Source organism: Callithrix jacchus, chromosome X, assembly GCF_049354715.1.
Source record: "Callithrix jacchus isolate 240 chromosome X, calJac240_pri, whole genome shotgun sequence".
NCBI lineage: Eukaryota > Metazoa > Chordata > Mammalia > Primates > Cebidae > Callithrix > Callithrix jacchus.
The window spans coordinates 103,498,417-103,515,063 of NC_133524.1; the positions used below are offsets into that span (position 1 = coordinate 103,498,417).

Sequence of the window (16,647 nt, forward strand, 5' to 3'; positions counted from 1 at the left end):
ACATGGCATGACTGAAGAACTAGAAGTAATTTAGTTTCACAATGGTATAGACTATGAAGATAGAAATGGCAAGAGATGAAGCTTGAGAGGTCATGGAATACAAGCAAGTTTGGACTTCACCCTTTAGAAATAGAGAGCCACTGGAATGTTTTATGTAGAATAGTGACTTGATCAGATTAATGTATTGAAAGATCACCTTGGCAATGATGTGGAGAATGAATTGGGAGAAAGACCAGTTACAAAGCTGTTGCTATAGTCCAGGTGAAAGAGAATGATGAGGCCAAGCACAGTGGCTCATGCCTGTAATCCCAGCACCGTGGGAGGCCAAAGCAGGCAGATGACTTGTGGTCAGGAGTTTGAGATCAGCCTGGCCAAACATGGTGAAACCTTGTCTCTACTAAAAATACAGAATTAGCTGGGTATGGTGGCGGGTGTTTGTAGCTCCAGCTACTCAGGAGGCTGAGGTATGAGAATTGCTTGAGCCTGGGAGGTGGAGGTTGCAGTGAGCCAAGATCATGCCAGTGCACTCCAGACTCGGCGACAAGATCAAAACTCTGTCCAAAAAAAAGGATATAATGGTGTAACTCTGAACTAGGGAAGTAGCAGTGGAGATGGAGAGAGAGAAACCATGGATTTCAGGTATATGCATAAGGTAGAACTGGTGGGACATAGGGACTAAAGGATGCAGGGGATAAGTACAAGAAGGTGCCATGGATCACTTTCCAGATCTTGGTCTGGCACAAGGGGATGGATAGAAGTATCATTCAGTGGCCACAGGGAACCCAGAGAAGAACTGTTTGGGGAACGCTGCATCGGGGAGGTGATGACTTCTCTTTCAGACATGTCAAATTCGAGATTTCTATGAGATTTCCCTGTGGATATTCTGAGTAGGTGATTGTTCTGCCAGTCTTGAAGGGTCTATACTGGAAATTCAGATTTGGGAAAGCCAGGGAATGGGTAGTAGATTAAGTTATGGGGGCAGATGATTTTGCTCACAGACAGAGTGTTAATTGAGAAAAGGATGGACTTCTGAAGAATATTCACATTTAAGAGATGAGTAGAAGAATAGAAACCTTGAAGAAGGCTAAAATGCGATAGCCAGATTGTGGTGGGCTGAAAAATTCGTGGGTTAGGCTGGGCACAGTGGTTCATGCCTGTAGTCTTAGCACTTTGGAAGGTTAAGGCAGGCGAATTGCTTACACGCCCGAATTCAAGACCAGCATGGGCCACATGGCAAAACCCTGTCTCTGCAAAAAATACACACACACACAAAATTAGCCAGGCATGGTGCTGTGCACCTGTAGTCCCAGCTACTTGGAGGGTTGAGGCAGGAATATCACCTGAGCCCAGGCGGTCGAGGCTGCAATGAACCGAGATCATGCCACTGCACTCCAACCTGGGTGACAAAGTGAGAACCTGTCTCAAAAAGAAAGAAAAATTAGTGGGTCAGAGGGTCTTGTAGAGAATGGGGAGGTGTGCCCTTGACCCTTACTGTCCTGAACCTTGGTAACACTGAGGGATCCTTGAACACTGCAAAGTCCTATAAGGCTCTGAAATTCCAAAGCATTGACTCAGATACCTGCCTCATGCAAAGTCCTATATTCTAGAGCAGCTTGCCTTTCCTCTGTGGCAGACCCTTGTGCCCCTAACAGATTACCCAGAGAATTTCAGGGCTCCCTCTCAGTCCTAGAACTCTTGCTCTAGAGTGCTCCCTCATCATCTGAGAGGTTGATGAGGGGGGCATCTATTAGGAGACTGGACAGGAAATGTCTGGGCATGTTACACATGCAGAAGGCCTTAGGCCAGGCTACAGAGGGGGATTTGGGCATGGCTGGGAGGATCTGAACTCTCAAACTATGGACAGAAGACTTTATTGCCTACCCTCATCTGCCCTGGAGAAGATTTTCACCATGGGCAGGGGGATTCCAGGCTAGGCCACTAGCCTGGAGATTCAAGATGCCTCTAACAAGCTGGAGTCCAAGACTACATTCTAGAATCTGTTCCTCCTGATGCGATCTGCAGTTTGGCCTCAGTCTGCAACTGAGGGGCCTTATGGCCCTGTTTCTTGGCAACGTATTAAACAGCAGGCCTTGGAGACTAGCATTTGAGTTAACACAGTCACCACAACCGCCACTGCCATCATCACCTTCCCGGAAGGCAGCCACCTGTCTGGCTCCTGGCTTTGTCCAGATGCCAACCTAAGGCATGCGCCTACGCAGGAGGCGATGACATTTTGGCTCCACATTCAAAGTTTTTTTTTCCTTTCTCATGTGTTATTTTAAAAGATAACAAAGGTCAAAAGGCATCTAGCATTTTCTGGTTTCTCATAAGCTTCTGGTCAATATTTAATCTGGTTTATGGATTGTTTTAGGTCTTCTACATGCCTTCTTGAGCCTGCTTGTGGCCACCCACAGACACTTGTAAGGAGGAGAGAAGTCAACCTGGCAGAGAGACTCTGAAATGAGGGATTAGAGGCATCCAGGAGCAAGAGCTTCAGTCTGAAGATAAGGGAGCAGTCCCTGAAGACGGTTCTACCATGGCCTCTCTTGGCCTCCAACTTGTGGGCTACATCCTAGGCCTTCTGGGGCTTTTGGGCACACTGGTTGCCATGCTGCTCCCCAGCTGGAGAACAAGTTCTTATGTCGGTGCCAGCATTGTGACAGCAGTCGGCTTTTCCAAGGGCCTCTGGATGGAGTGTGCCACACACAGCACAGGCATCACCCAGTGTGACATCTATAGCACACTTCTGGGCTTGCCCGCCGACATCCAGGCTGCCCAGGCCATGATGGTGACATCCAGTGCAATCTCCTCCCTGGCCTGCATTATCTCTGTGGTGGGCATGAGATGCACAGTCTTCTGCCAGGAATCCCAAGCCAAAGACAGAGTGGCAGTAGCAGGTGGAGTCTTTTTCATCCTTGGAGGCCTCCTGGGCTTCATTCCTGTTGCTTGGAATCTTCATGGGATCCTGCGGGACTTCTACTCACCACTGGTGCCTGACAGCATGAAATTTGAGATTGGAGAGGCTCTTTACTTGGGCATTATTTCTTCCCTGTTCTCCTTGATAGCTGGAGTCATCCTCTGCTTTTCCTGCTTATCCCGGAGAAATCGCTCCAACTACTATGATGCCTACCAAGCCCAACCTCTTGCCACGAGGAGTTCTCCAAGACCTGGTCAACAACCTCCTAAAGTCAAGAGTGAGTTCAATTCCTACAGCCTGACAGGGTATGTGTGAAGAACCAGGGGCCAGATATGGGGGGTGGCTGGGTCTGTGAAAAACAGTGGACAGCACCCCGAGAACCACAGGTGAGGGACATTACCACTGGATCGTCAGAAGGTGCTGCTGAGGACAAACTGACTTTGGGCATTGGATTGAGCAAAGGCAGAAATGGGGGCTAGTGTAACAGCATGCAGGTTGAATTGCCAAAGATGCTCGCCATGCTAACCTTTCTGTTTTCCTCACCTTGCCGCCCCCCTTCCCTGAATCCCCAACCCTCAACTTGAAACCCCACTCCCCTACTTTGAGCCAGGCCCCAGATGATCCCTTTGCCCTTTGGTTTAGCTGGGACTCCATCCCCACACCCACTAATCACATCTCACAGACTGACCCTCTCTCTGGCTGAGTTGGCTCTTAGCTCTTTGCTGGGGACGGGAAGGAGAAGCGGTGGCTTTTGTGGACATTGCTCTAACCTACTTATCAAGCCTCCCTCCAAAGAAACAGACTGGCCCTGGAACCTCCATCCCACTCTTGTTATGACTCCACAGTGTCCAGACTAATTGTGCATAAACTGAAATAAAGCCATCCCACAGTATCCAGGGAACAGAAAGCAGGATGTAGGATGGGAGGATGGGAAGGCAGCCTGGGACATTAAAAAAAAAAAAAAAAAAAAAAAAAGCAGAACCCATTTCCCAGGGCACTTTCCAGAATTCCCTCATATTTGTGGTCAGAGGATTGAGCCTGTGGCTTAAGGAAAGCACAAGGAAAGGAAAAAAGATCTGGTGGAAAGCTCAGGTGGCAGCAGACTCTGACTCCACTGAGGAACAGCCTCAGAAGCTGTGATCACAACTTCACTGAAGCCCCTGCCTCCCTCTGGGGCACCTGTCCTGTCTTCCTGCCTAAACCACAAGGCTAAGGGCTACAGACAATGGTTTCCTTAGCAACAGTGAACTAGTTTTTCTAGAGATTGCCCTTGGCTGGGGGATGACAGTGTGGGATCTATGGATCAGTACACACACAGGATGGAGCAGTGTATCTACTGAGGAAGATACCATTCCTTGATGCTAGCCAAGAAAGAATAAGAACCTTGGTGTCTAAGAAACCGGGTGGATGTGTATGGTGGCTCCAGTGGGTGTTTCTACTATGTCAGCAAGAGGCAGCCCCCCAGAATGTCTTCAGGCATAATGGAAAATCAGCTCAAGTGAGATCAGGCCCCCTAGGGTCCACCCACAGAGCACTACAGAGCCTCTGAAATACTACAGCACCAGGTGAACCCCTTCAGATTCCCCCCACTGTCCATCAGATGTTCTAGAGTGGCTAGAGGGCATCCAAGAGCTCCAGCATGGCATATCCATGCCCACCGTGTTATGTCCATGATCTGAGTGATAGCTGCACTGCTGCCTGGGATTGCAGCTGAGGTGGGAGAGTGGAGAATGGTTCCCAGGAAGACAGTTCCACCTCTAAGTTCTGAAAATGTTCCCTGGAATGGGAGTAGGAAGTCATATACCAAAGATTTTTTCCCTCACCAGTCTCAGCATGACCGACTACTGAAAAACTCCAGCACACCTCCTCGAACCTCAGTGTCAGCAGAGAGGGCCCATGTGTTGTCTGTAACATGCTTTTCCCATGTCCACTTTCTTGCCTACGTTCCAGCTGCTCTCCCAACCTGGAAGGCCTTCTACCCTTAGCCAAGTCCTACTCAGGCTTGGAGAACTTGCTCAGCATCACTTCCTTCATTGAGCCTGCTCTGATCACTCCATCACTCTCCTACCCCACCCTCTCCCAACCCTCAATGTGTAAATTGCTTACTGATGCTTAGCATTCACAATTTTGATGGATCATTATTTGTGTCTGTGTGTCCGATCTCATAAATACACTGTAAACTCTTTGGTGGGTGGGGGCTATATCCTAGACCTCTCTGTTTCCCCCAGACTATCTGTAACAGTGGCACACAGTAGGTGATCAATAAACACTTGTTGATTGAGTAACTGTCTTATTGATTAAAAGGGGCCCAGAACGGGCAAGTGAAACTGGAGGGATTTCGGCTAAGGTGAGGGGAGGGTGGAAACTGGCATTTCTTTCCACAGGGTGGATAAATAATTCTAGACTTTACTAGAAATAATTAGAAAGCATAACCTCCTCCCCAAGGCAACTCCAACCTCTTGAACTTGCCCAGGGCTCTTTCCTTTTCATAACAATTGTTTTCAGTTATTTGCTAAATGATAATGTATTTATTCCTTTCATTCTCTGAACCACTATCATGAGGAAGATGAAATGGATCTGATCATCTGCATTTGGCAGATAGGGAAACTAAGGCCCACACAAGTAAATAGATTTTCCCATGGCCAAACAGATGGTGTTAGTTCCCTCAGTCTCCTGACTCCCAAACTAGCACCCTGCTGATCCCACACAGTTCACAGACAATAGAAGAGCCTTGCATATATCCTCAAGCTGCCTGAGGAAATAATTCACAGTGAGCCAGGTAACAAGGAGAGCACATAAGCTCTTCTGGTCGCCCATGAGGGCAATCTGGGAAATCACCAAGTGTACTACCTGGAACTGCCCCCTCTTGCCATGCTGTCCAGTCTGGGCCCAGCTAGCTGTCCCACCAGGGGGATGTGAGGCTTACATTGAGTAAAACACAATACCTCAGTTCCAATTCCCGTAACTCTGAAGGTGTGGCAGTCTGGGAGGCAAATGATTTGTCCCTGTTCTACCCTCACTAGGAATTAACAAAGCCCCATTCATAAGGGTGTTCACTGTGGCAACACTGACAATAATGGGGCCCCACCTGATTCAGCTTAACTATCCCCTGGATCTAGAGGGCCTCAGCACATAGCCTGTTGTATCAGACACTACTTTGCACCTCTGAAGTGAGCATTCTTTGGTGCAGAGGCTAGAATGTCAGCATCCAAATCGATTTAGAGGGAATGGCAGCAGGCAGGAATAAGCGGGGAGAGAGAGGGCTCTCTAGACAGAAGCTTAACAAGTCATGTCTCTGGTCTGGCACCAAGAACCCCAGAGCCCTTGATTGGGGGCTGGCCACTGGAGGTTGGAAGACAGAGCCACCTTGCTGGCTCTGCTATGCTGAGTGGGCAGCAGTCTGGTATGGGCTCTGATGACCCTCCATCTGGCTGCCAAAGCATTTGCAGATCCACTGATTTCACTGCATTCTCCCATACCCCAGTGAAGCCAGTCTTTTACAAGAAACAAAATGGAGGCCCAGAGATGTGAGTAAAATCACTCAAGTCACAGTGTCAGAGTCTGAACGTTAAGTTTAGAAACTTCGCACAGCAACGTGGGCCCAGGATTCTGATCTCAGAAGGTGTATGAGGACATGTTGCTCTTCAAACTCCTGTAGGCTTCGTGTTCCTGTCTGCCACTGGAATATAAGAATCTTTGTTGGACACAGAGCAAAGAGCTTCCCTTTATCTTAGAAGAAGGCTGGCCTGGGGGTCCTCCTACCTTTGTTAATCTGGGAAGTTTCAATGAAAGGAGTTAGAAGTTCATCCTCAACTAGAAAAGCCAGGGAAGACCTAACAAAGAGCAACTGTTCCCTCCAACTGATTGAGCAAGAAAGGCTTCGCTCTAGTTTCCTACAAATATTCCTGACTCCTGGGTCCAGGGCAAACACAATTTTATTTTTTTGAGACGGAGTTTCGCTCTTATTACCCAGGCTGGAGTACAATGGCGCAATCTCGGCTCACCGCAACCTCTGCCTCGTGGGTTCAGGCAATTCTCCTGCCTCAGCCTCCTGAGTAGCTGGGATTACAGGCATGGGCCACCATGCCCAGCTAATTTTTTGTATTTTTAGTAGAGACGGGGTTTCACCATGTTGACCAGGATAGTCTCTATCTCTTGACCTCATGATCCACCCACCTCGGCCTCCCAAAGTGCTGGGATTACAGGCTTGAGCCACTTTACAGCTCACCCCATTGCCTTCCCCGATAAAGTAATTTAGATTAGCCAAAGACCTAAGGGATAGTAAAGGCCACCGTGTTTATGCTCCAGCCTCACGGCTCTGACCCTTGCACAAGGATAGATGTTTCTGCCCTTTTTCCTCTGATAATGACGTGACTCATATTTTCTCCCCCCTTGGAGCCCTAGTGACCCACTGCTATGTGATCATTAGTGGGGGAAGGAGAACTGAAACTGGCTTCTTAGTGGAAAGGCAAGCTCCAACATTCAGAGAGACCTTTGTGCAGCCATTCAAACAGCCATCTGTCAGCCAGCCCACACTCAATGGACTCTTACTCTGTCAGGAAATATGCAAAGGGCTTTGAGGGTGATGAGAGTGAACAAGATAAAGTTTGTGCCCTGTAGAAGCTAACAGCTCATCTAGAGGAGATAAGACATGCATACCTAACTGTGGCACAAGGCAGCATATGGGCTGTCCTGTGAAAGACAGAACAAAAGTGACATAAGATAGGGTTGTCAAGGGCTAAAAAAATAGTCACATAAGTCTCCTTATTCCAGTCTATATGAAATGAGGGCCTGGCACTACATGAGTTTGTAGGGAACAGATGATTGAAATTGCTTCTTTCAATGGAAGGACACCGGGAAATTGAAGACTCGGGTGGAGAGGCAGTGCTAAGAAGGTAGCAGGGACATGTGTGCAGCTAATCCAGAATCCTTCTGAGTTTGCCTCACAGAACCCTTATGTGGCTCTAAAAGAAGGAGTGACCCTAGGGCTTGAGCTTTCCTCCCTCAACTCCTTCCCTTGCACAAGACTCTGGAACTTGCTGGGGGCAGCAGAGGCAGTGCCCATTCAGGTAGCAAGGGGCCTTTTGGCTCTGGACCAGAGAAGAAAGGCAAGCGTGGGAGAAGGGAGATATGCAAGAGAAGAGCCTAGTGCTAAAGGAAGGTGGTAAGGCCTTGCAGGGCCAACTGTTTCCTCCCATTCAGCCCTGGGGCCACGGACAGGGGATTCTTTTGTGCCTGCAGCAGCCCACTCTGGGACACAGAGACCCAGGCCGGGAAGTGTATGTGCTTCTCCTCAGCTGGCTGAAGCCTGGCCTTCACCCAGACTGGTCTCCCTGCCCAAGCGGCTCCCAGTTTTGATGAGAAATTCTGTTATCTCAAGAGGGAAAAGAACCTCAAACAGGAAGTCTAGCAGGTTATCTCTCTCTTCTGCCCTAAGTGGTGGCTCACTATATGCTGCGATGTAATCACTGATAAAATAGTAACAGGCTGTCATCAGGCACAGTGAGGCAGGGGCTATAATCTGACCACTTCCTCCCACCCACAGCCCACCACTTTCCTGGGAATTGCAGCTCAGGAATTTCTCATTAACTGTCACCTAAAATTCCCTGCTCCGGGCTTCCTCAGCCCCGAAGACAAGCAGGAATGCCTTAGGGCTAGATAAAGCAGGAAGATACCATGCAAGGAAACCTCAGATCCATTTTAGGAGAGAGCTGCTGCTTTCCTGTCCTCCCTGAAGTCCCATTCCTCCAGAATGATGACCTCACTGCTTCACTGCTTCATAGGTCACTTCCTTGGGGGCTTTGAAGAATTTTCTGTTTGAAAATTCTCATGATCTTGTGGAGATAACACTAAGAACACTCACACGCTTTTAAAAAGATACTACGGGGGTTAATGGGATGTGAAATGAGATGCCAAATGAGTACAAGTAGTGTGGTGGACAAGCCAGCATTTGAGTGATAGCTCCTAGTCTCCACCAGTGCTTTCAGAATCTGTGATATTCGACCAAGGGCTGCTCAGAAGAAAGGCTAGTTAAACAAGAAATACAAAGAGAAGATGCTCTTTGCAGCCTCTTCACCTACATTTATGTCTGGAATTGCCCAATGGAACACAAGAGGATGGATCCCCCTACAAAGGGATATCTGATGATACTGTGAAGACCCTACTCCCTTGGCTTAAAGGCACTGAACACCTTAGTTAAAAAGTAAATATATTGGCTGGGAAAAGAAACACATTCAGCCACAGATCAGGCATTAACACCAGCATTTGCACTAGTTTCTCAGTTTAGCCAAAAAGGAGCCAGAAAAGATGAGTTCAGTGGGTTTAAAAAATAAGACCAAAATTCAGAGACAATGGACACTGGAATTTTAAGGAGTAGGGGACTTCTCTGAGTAACACACCCTTTCCCAAATGATTCAATAGCTTAAAAATGGAGGCAAGGTGGAAATCAAGGAAAAGGCACACAGGTGCCATCCTCCTGTTGGCAATTCCAGAGGTTAATTTTACTTCTGTGTAATAATAAACCAATATGTTCTCAAGTGTCACTTTCTCACTCCCCAAGAGACTTGTCCAACTCAGCACTGTCTGGAGAAGGGGATTCAAAGCAGCCAGTGAGAACACCCATGGGCAGAGGCCAGCAAGTCCAAGACCTCCTGGAGTTTAAGAATAGGATCCTGATGGCTGTTTGGGTACCAGGAAAGCTGCCAAGTGACATCCGTGAGTGAAAAACCCAGTCAAGGGTAAATGAATTTCCACGTTGTTTGGAGGGATATTCGTTACATAAGTGAACAATTTCCTCATCATGAGGGCAGTTAAATATTGTGTGGGATTGAGAAACTGTCTTCCTTGGAAATTCCTGTTAGTGTGGGCTCGCTTTAGCATTTTCCTATTAAAAGGAAGAAGACCAGACTAATCATTTTCAAGATAGGCAGTATGGTGTAATAAGTAGCAAGTTTGGCCTCTGGAGTCAGACGAATCTGGGTTTGAATTTTGCCTCTGCACTCTAGTTGGGTGGCTTTGGGAAAGCCACTTCAATTTTCTACAGCTCAGTTTCCTCATCTGTAAAATGTGGATGAGAGCTGCCTCTCAGAGTGGTCATAGCACCCAGTAGGTGCTAACAAATGGGTAATGAATAAGTAGATTGGTGACCGAAGGGTAGGGTCAAAGACACACCAAAATGTGTGTCTTTGGGGAATGGGGGTAGACAATGAAGTGTATTTTCTGCCACAGATCCAAATCCATGTTATCAAGGGAATGGTCTTTCCCAGGCCAAAACTTCTCAAGATTCTTCACCAACACTGAAATACCTTGAAGACCTTGGATGGGTTTCCACTTGTAAAACGTGAGAAGCCAGGGGAAAGGCAGACCTGAGAAGCTGGAGAGGGAAGGGATAATGGTGGCTTTCATCCAGATCTGTGACCATATGGATTGGAACAGATCCATGATTAATCAGGTCTCACTGCTAAAGAGAAGAGATCAGTCCAAGGTAACTATACACTGCAGTTAACATCCCAAATTTAGGGACAATTGGAGAGATTTCAACAGCTACTTCATCCTAATTCATAAAGCAGGTTTAGCATAGGCCTCTTGCCAGCATTTCCCAGCCCTTGGTTGATTCTGTTCCTTACTGCTTCACATTGGATAATCCACTCTCTGGAACCCTCTTGAGTATCTCTGTATTCACTCCCCACCCAGTCTTATGACTTTGCTTATTCTTCCCTATACCTGCAAAACCCTCCCCATACATCTTCAGCTTTCCAATCCTTCCAGGTTTCCAGGGCCTATGTGGAAGAACAGACCTTCTGGAACATTTTCCTGAGCCTCTGTCTATAGTCATCTTGCCTGCTCGAAGGCACAATGGACAGATATATGGAAGGTGTTTGGTATGCTGAAAGCACCCAAAACATTTGCACGACTTTATCTAAAATTGGGTTGGGAATTTCTGGTGATTCACATCAAAATTTTGGGCTTAGTGATGGGGGCAAGTAACAAAACAAATTTCTTCTGGAAGATTTTATTTTCTATTAGAAAATGAATGCCATTTATGTCTCACTTGGTAACTAAAGCTTTCATATACACAAGACTAAGTCAGCTCTTCTTTCAATTATCTAATTTATTATCCAAACATGTGCTCTAAATTTTGATTCAGAAAGTATTGTTCCTGAATGCTCCCCTTTGCCTAATATAAGTCACGAGTCAGAAATGTCCTTTTCACAAAGCTAAGTCATTCTTTGGAGGAAATTAAACTTTACTTAGCCTGAGATCACACCCAGCATTCCTGAGTAGACCCCTGTGCTTCCCTCCTAATATAGTACTATAGAAAAGGGTTTGAATTCATATACAGAATCTGAAAGACATTCTATCTGGAGACTGCCTCTGGGAATGAAGGGTTTGCAATTAAGCCTCTGTCTCTGAATTATTAGCCCAGATAATTCACAATCACTAAACCTGGGTAAACAAATTTTCCCGTTCCCTGGGGCCACAAGGTGCCTGGTCTAAGCCTCAACCAGGCGCTCATTAGTTCATCCAACAAGCACGTATCGACCTCCTGGTGCCCAGAACTTGTTCCCTAGAGACTTCTTCTGTCTGTTCTTTGCTTGTGGATAGCTCCTTTCTTCTCTTGATACAAACTATCACCACTCTTGGAAAAAGTGAACAGATGTCTCCTCAGAATGCTTTCTTCCTTTTAGTTCTCATCTCAAGATCTGATCTCTCCAGACACCTCCTGGTTATGTTCTACAGTATTTAAAAACTGCATGCCAGGGAGCCTCCTTTTGATAAGATTGAGAATGTTTGTAGTAAAGAATACCCACATTCCTGTTCTCCTTTGGTAGCCTTTCTATCTATCCATACCAAAGATCAGCTAGAGAGAAACACTAGGCCACTTCAGCTCACACCAATTGCCCCTTATAACCTATAGCACTTATTATATCAGTCTTTCATTTTCCAAGTCGAATGTCCAGGATTGTCATCGACCTCACTCATTCTGTATTTATCCAACCCCTTCTATGAACAAGGCACTGTTTTAGGCCCCTGGGGGAGGTAAAGATGTGAACAAAACATAGTTCCCATCATTAACTAATTACCTCCTAGATCCCAGGTACTAGGATAGGCTCTAAGATACAGTGGTTGGCAAAAACAGGCATAGCCCTTTCCCTCGTGGAACTTACTAGTGAGGGATGCAGATGGGGAGCATGTGTGTTGTGTTCACCACTATATTCACATGGCACACAGTCAGTACCAATAAATATTTGTTGAGTGAAAACAAATGACCAAATACATCATGATAAATTGTGAGGTGCTATGAATTCAGGAAAACAGGAAACAGTGATAGCATAATAGGGCAGATAGAGACAAAAGGCTGCCAGGGAATGCTTGTCTGAGGAAGTGACACACCAAGACCTGAAGGATGGAGACTAGCCAGCTATATGCCAACACTGGAGATGAGAGCATTCTAGCAGAGGGAGCAGTATGGGTAAAGTATGCTTGCGGAGAGAGAATAGCAGGGTAAAGTCTCTGAAGTAAGTAAAGCTTGACATGTGCCCATAGGAAGACTACAGTGAGCCAGGGGGAAAGTCATATGTGAAGAGGGGTCACAAGAGACAAAGTACAAGTAGGCAGGGGCCTTGCAGGATACTGTAAGCAGTTTGGATTTTATTCTAAGTGCCAATGAGAAGTCATTTAAAAGTTTCAAGCGGGGTAATCACATGATCTATTACTTATTTTAAAAAAAATCATTCTGTCTATAGACAATTGTAGGAACAAGAGTAGAAGCAACGACTCCAGCTAGGAGTTATAATATCCCATGGGAGACCATGGCAGTTTGGATTAAGGTAGCTGTAGTAAAATTGAGGAGAGTCAAGACATACTTTGGAGGTAGAACTGATAGACTTGTTGATGGGCTGGATGAGAGGAGTGAGAGAAGAGGAAAATTAAGGATGACTTCCAGGTTTCTAGCTTATACAACTGAAGGAGTAGAGGTGCCATTTTCTAAGATAAGGAAAACTGGGAGAAGCGGAACAGCCCCAGGGTGTATCACTGTTTATTTTTAATGAGGCATGTAAGTGTAAATGTCAAGTAGGCACAGGACAAGGATGTTTGTGATAAAAGCCTTATAAATAATGCAAAATGTAAATGTTTACAGAGAAATTTTGTGTCTAGCTGGGTTAATCATAGAAGTTTGCAGGAAAAAGTTGGTATTTGAGCCAAAGGAAAGATGATGAGGGAAAACATTCCAGGCAAAAGGAATAAAATAGCACAGGTAGAGATGCAAAGGCATGTTCAGAAACTGGAAAATCATTCAGTTTAGATGGAATGTGGCTTCTATCTGGAATGTCACAAGATGACTGTAGAAAGGGTGATTGAAGCCAGATAACAAAGGGCTTTGAGCACCATCCTAAGGAATTTGTATTGTACTTGGTGGGCAATTGGGAACAGTAGCAAGTCTTTGAGCAGAGGCCTGACCTGATGAAGTTGTTAAAAAACAAAATTTGGTAACATTGAGTAGGGTGGATTGGGGAGGGAGAATAGGAGGCAAGGGAGGCCATTTAAGAATTTATTTAGATAATCAAGGGATGAGGTAATAAGTTATTTAGGTAATAACCTAAATGTTGATCATGGCAATGGAGAGTTAAAGGGCAAATGTAGGAGACATTTCAAAGGGGAACTATGCTTATGTTAACCTAACAGGAAAGCCAGGAGGAAGCATCTGCCTTTTCCTTCTCAATGTCTTTTGCCGCCATACTAGATCATAACCTCTGGTAAGGCTGGGAGATACTTTGCAATCTTTCCACAGTGGGATTTAACTCTATCAAGGGCATCTCATGCTGGCATGGCTTCATAGTAAATAGGTAAAAAAGAGGTAGCTCTGGTATTGAAGTGAATGGACTCACACAGATAGCGGTGCTGGAAAAAGCATGTGGGGTCAGGACCACAAACCAGGGAATGGGCTGAGAGTAAGCACTAGGAAAGATGAGTTCAAATTTCCTACCTTCTTCCCTTTAAAGCCTCACTGCCTACCCACCTTCCTACTCTGTCCCCTTTCTCACCCAACAAACACTCACAGAAGCAGAGCCTTCAATGCTCTGAATTTTTTTCCTGCAGCAGACTCTCATCCGTACTCTTTTCTGTGTGCAGCCTCACACGCTCACAGTCCCCATCTGATAAATAAATCCCACTGAAAGAATGGCTGAAAGTGCTCCTCTTCCCTCAGTACTATTTACATTTAGACAACTGTGTCCTTGACTGTCATAATCCAAATGTCTAACATGAAAATTAATCATATGGCAAGCTAGAGCTGGGGTGCGGTGGAGGGTAAGGGGGCAAGGGATATCTTTAAGTACTCATTCTAATGACGAAGCCAAGATCTGGCCTCCCCTCATTCCCTGCAGTCTCACTGGGGTATCTACAATGGACTCCCTTTCAAAGGAGGGAAAATTAATTTGGAAAAGTGTTCTGAAGTAACTGTGGAGGAGAAACAGAACAAATATCCAAGACATTTCCTGTGGACTAGCTAATCCTTTTGCCACTGCTTGATCCCAATTTCCTTTGATTGTTTCTTCTCTAGTTCCTACTTTTTACTGTTGGTATACTTTTATGTGTTCATTGTTCAATGTCTTTTGAAAAATACCCTGAACTCTTTGAACAGTATGTGCTATATAAACACAATAAAAAAATGAATACAATGTCTCCTTTTACAAGAGAATAAGTTTTACTATTTCTGTTAGTATACCCCTCACTCAGTAGTAGCCTGAAGAGTTCCAAGGGACATCAGATAGATTCCACTCTAAAATACTTCTCCAAATGCCTGAAATTCCATTCATTTTATGATAAATATATTTTTAAATTTGAACCTTGTAGGTTTGCTGTTTTTCAAGAATCCCTTATTAAAATGTGAATACCAAAGCGGGTGAGTGGATCATTATATAATCTTAGTTCCCTTTACAATAACCCACCTCTCCTATCAAATACATTTTTCACATTCTGAATTTTACTATGCCATTGTTTATGCTGTTCTTCTTCCAGAGGTAATGCTAAATTTAATATAAATTAGAATTATAACATTACCTTATATTTTTACATAATCTCTCATTTGATATTCAAATTCAGGCCTACTTGATCTTTTGAAAAACAATTTATTTTTTTCAATGTAGGAAGAATAACAAGTTTAATATAGAAAATTTGAAAAAGGCAAGAAGATAGGAAGAAGAAAAGTATCAAGCATAGTCCTGTCACCTAAAGATCACTCACTGACAGTGTGGCCATGCTCATTTTTTAAGCCTTAATTTAGGTCCCATTTCTGGTGTGGTGCCTTCCTTGAACTTCCTCCCTCAGATCTTCATTGTCATATCTGTGCCACTCAGTTGTACATATCATACACTTCTGTGTATAATGTGATGTATGTCTTACATTTCCAACTAGATTGTTACACCTTTGAAGGCTGCAAATACGAGTTATACTTGTTAGCTTACCCGAAAACAGCTGGTACCCAATATCTACTGATTGATTTAACCTTAATGAATACAAATGATTTTAGAAAAAGATATAAAATAGACCACGTATCCAGGTCATGAAAATTAAAGCTCTCAGGTCACCAAGCTTGGTGACTATTGCTTTTCTGTTCCAAGACTTGAAAGCCTATTTAAACTGGCATCTTTCTTCACACCAAAACTGATAAGAAGCAGACTTATTATGAGCCAGGACTTACAGAGATTCTCTATATAAGGCATAAAGGTAAGAGAGAGAAAGAGAGAGATGTGGGGGAGGGAGGGAAAAGAGAACAGACAGAAGACAAGAGAAGGGTATACAGTCTGGTGCTCAATCCAGTATGTGATTTGCCTCCAACACCGTGTACAGGATCCCATCCACTTGTTCTGAATCATACCCGATCTCACGAAGCTCCAAGTGAGGGAGGACAGAAGTAAGGAGATAGCTGACGTGGATACGGAGCCGTGTAAGCTTTGCCAAAGCCCTGTATGATGGAGTGAGGGGGCAGGAGAAGAGATGACATGAAGTCATTAACCAACAGAATAAAATGAAGCCCCTTCAAAATGGAGCCACATTTCTCAACAGTTACATTTTCATTAGCTAGAAAGAAGAAAGCACAACGCCACCAAGCACAGGGAGACTGGCTGCAGCTTTCTAAGAAGTAATTACTCAATTCTTGGTGGCCTGTGAATTAAGGCTTCTTCCCTTGTCTATGGCCAGTAACTGGGGGTCCTAAGGGATGCTTCCCATTAGCACTCACAAGCTGATAACTAAACCCTAGTAATTAACCTTTCTAGGTCATCTCCCTCTGGGGTCCGGTAGGAGACCTGAGCCTTCTGCAGCATTTCCAGGTGTGTCTCTGTCTCCTTCAGTTTATCTTTCAACTCTTGCTTTTCCTCTTTGGTTCTTTCCAGCTCAGCTTTCAGAATCTGGAATTCAGCTTGGCGATAACCCATGTGTTTCTTGCTCCAGTACAAGCCTTCCGCATCCTGGGTACTGTAGATCACCAATTCATGTTGGACTTTCTTGAATTCAGACTGCCAGTGATTCCTCTCCTGTTCCAGCTCCTCTACCTGCAGTCCAAGAAACAGAAATTCAATGACCCCACAAAAGAGTGTGCCAAAAACCGTTACTCATATGATCATCCTGTGATTCCACTATACAGATTCCTCTACTTATGGACCTCTTCAATACCATAAAATGGGGAGGAAGCCTACTACAGTTACTCTATCTTAAACACACCACAG

At 45.1% G+C, this 16,647-nt stretch overlaps 2 protein-coding genes across 6 annotated transcripts in view; one reads left to right on the forward strand and one right to left on the reverse strand.

Annotated features, from left to right (window-relative positions):
• The first annotated feature begins 2,412 nt into the window (after positions 1 to 2,412).
• On the forward strand, positions 2,413 to 9,724 carry CLDN2 (claudin 2). Its single transcript, XM_078362307.1, has 2 exons — positions 2,413 to 3,222; positions 9,477 to 9,724. The coding sequence occupies exons 1-2, from the start codon at positions 2,537 to 2,539 to the stop codon at positions 9,637 to 9,639; spliced, it is 849 nt and encodes a 282-aa protein (XP_078218433.1). The 5' UTR covers positions 2,413 to 2,536; the 3' UTR covers positions 9,640 to 9,724.
• Positions 9,725 to 14,605: 4,881 nt separating this feature from the next.
• Positions 14,606 to 16,647, reverse strand: part of MORC4 (MORC family CW-type zinc finger 4) — a 51,466-nt gene continuing 49,424 nt past the window's right edge. For 3 of the 5 annotated variants that reach the window (XM_054251537.2, XM_054251534.2, XM_054251533.2), the window contains 2 exons: positions 16,190 to 16,473; positions 14,606 to 15,884 (listed from right to left, as the gene is read on the reverse strand). In XM_054251537.2, coding sequence (XP_054107512.1) covers positions 15,731 to 15,884; positions 16,190 to 16,473 — 438 coding nt within the window. In that variant the 3' untranslated portion in view covers positions 14,606 to 15,730. The remainder of the gene's footprint in view (positions 15,885 to 16,189; positions 16,474 to 16,647) is intronic. The other 2 variants (XM_054251536.2, XM_054251535.2) reach the window with 1 other exon arrangement.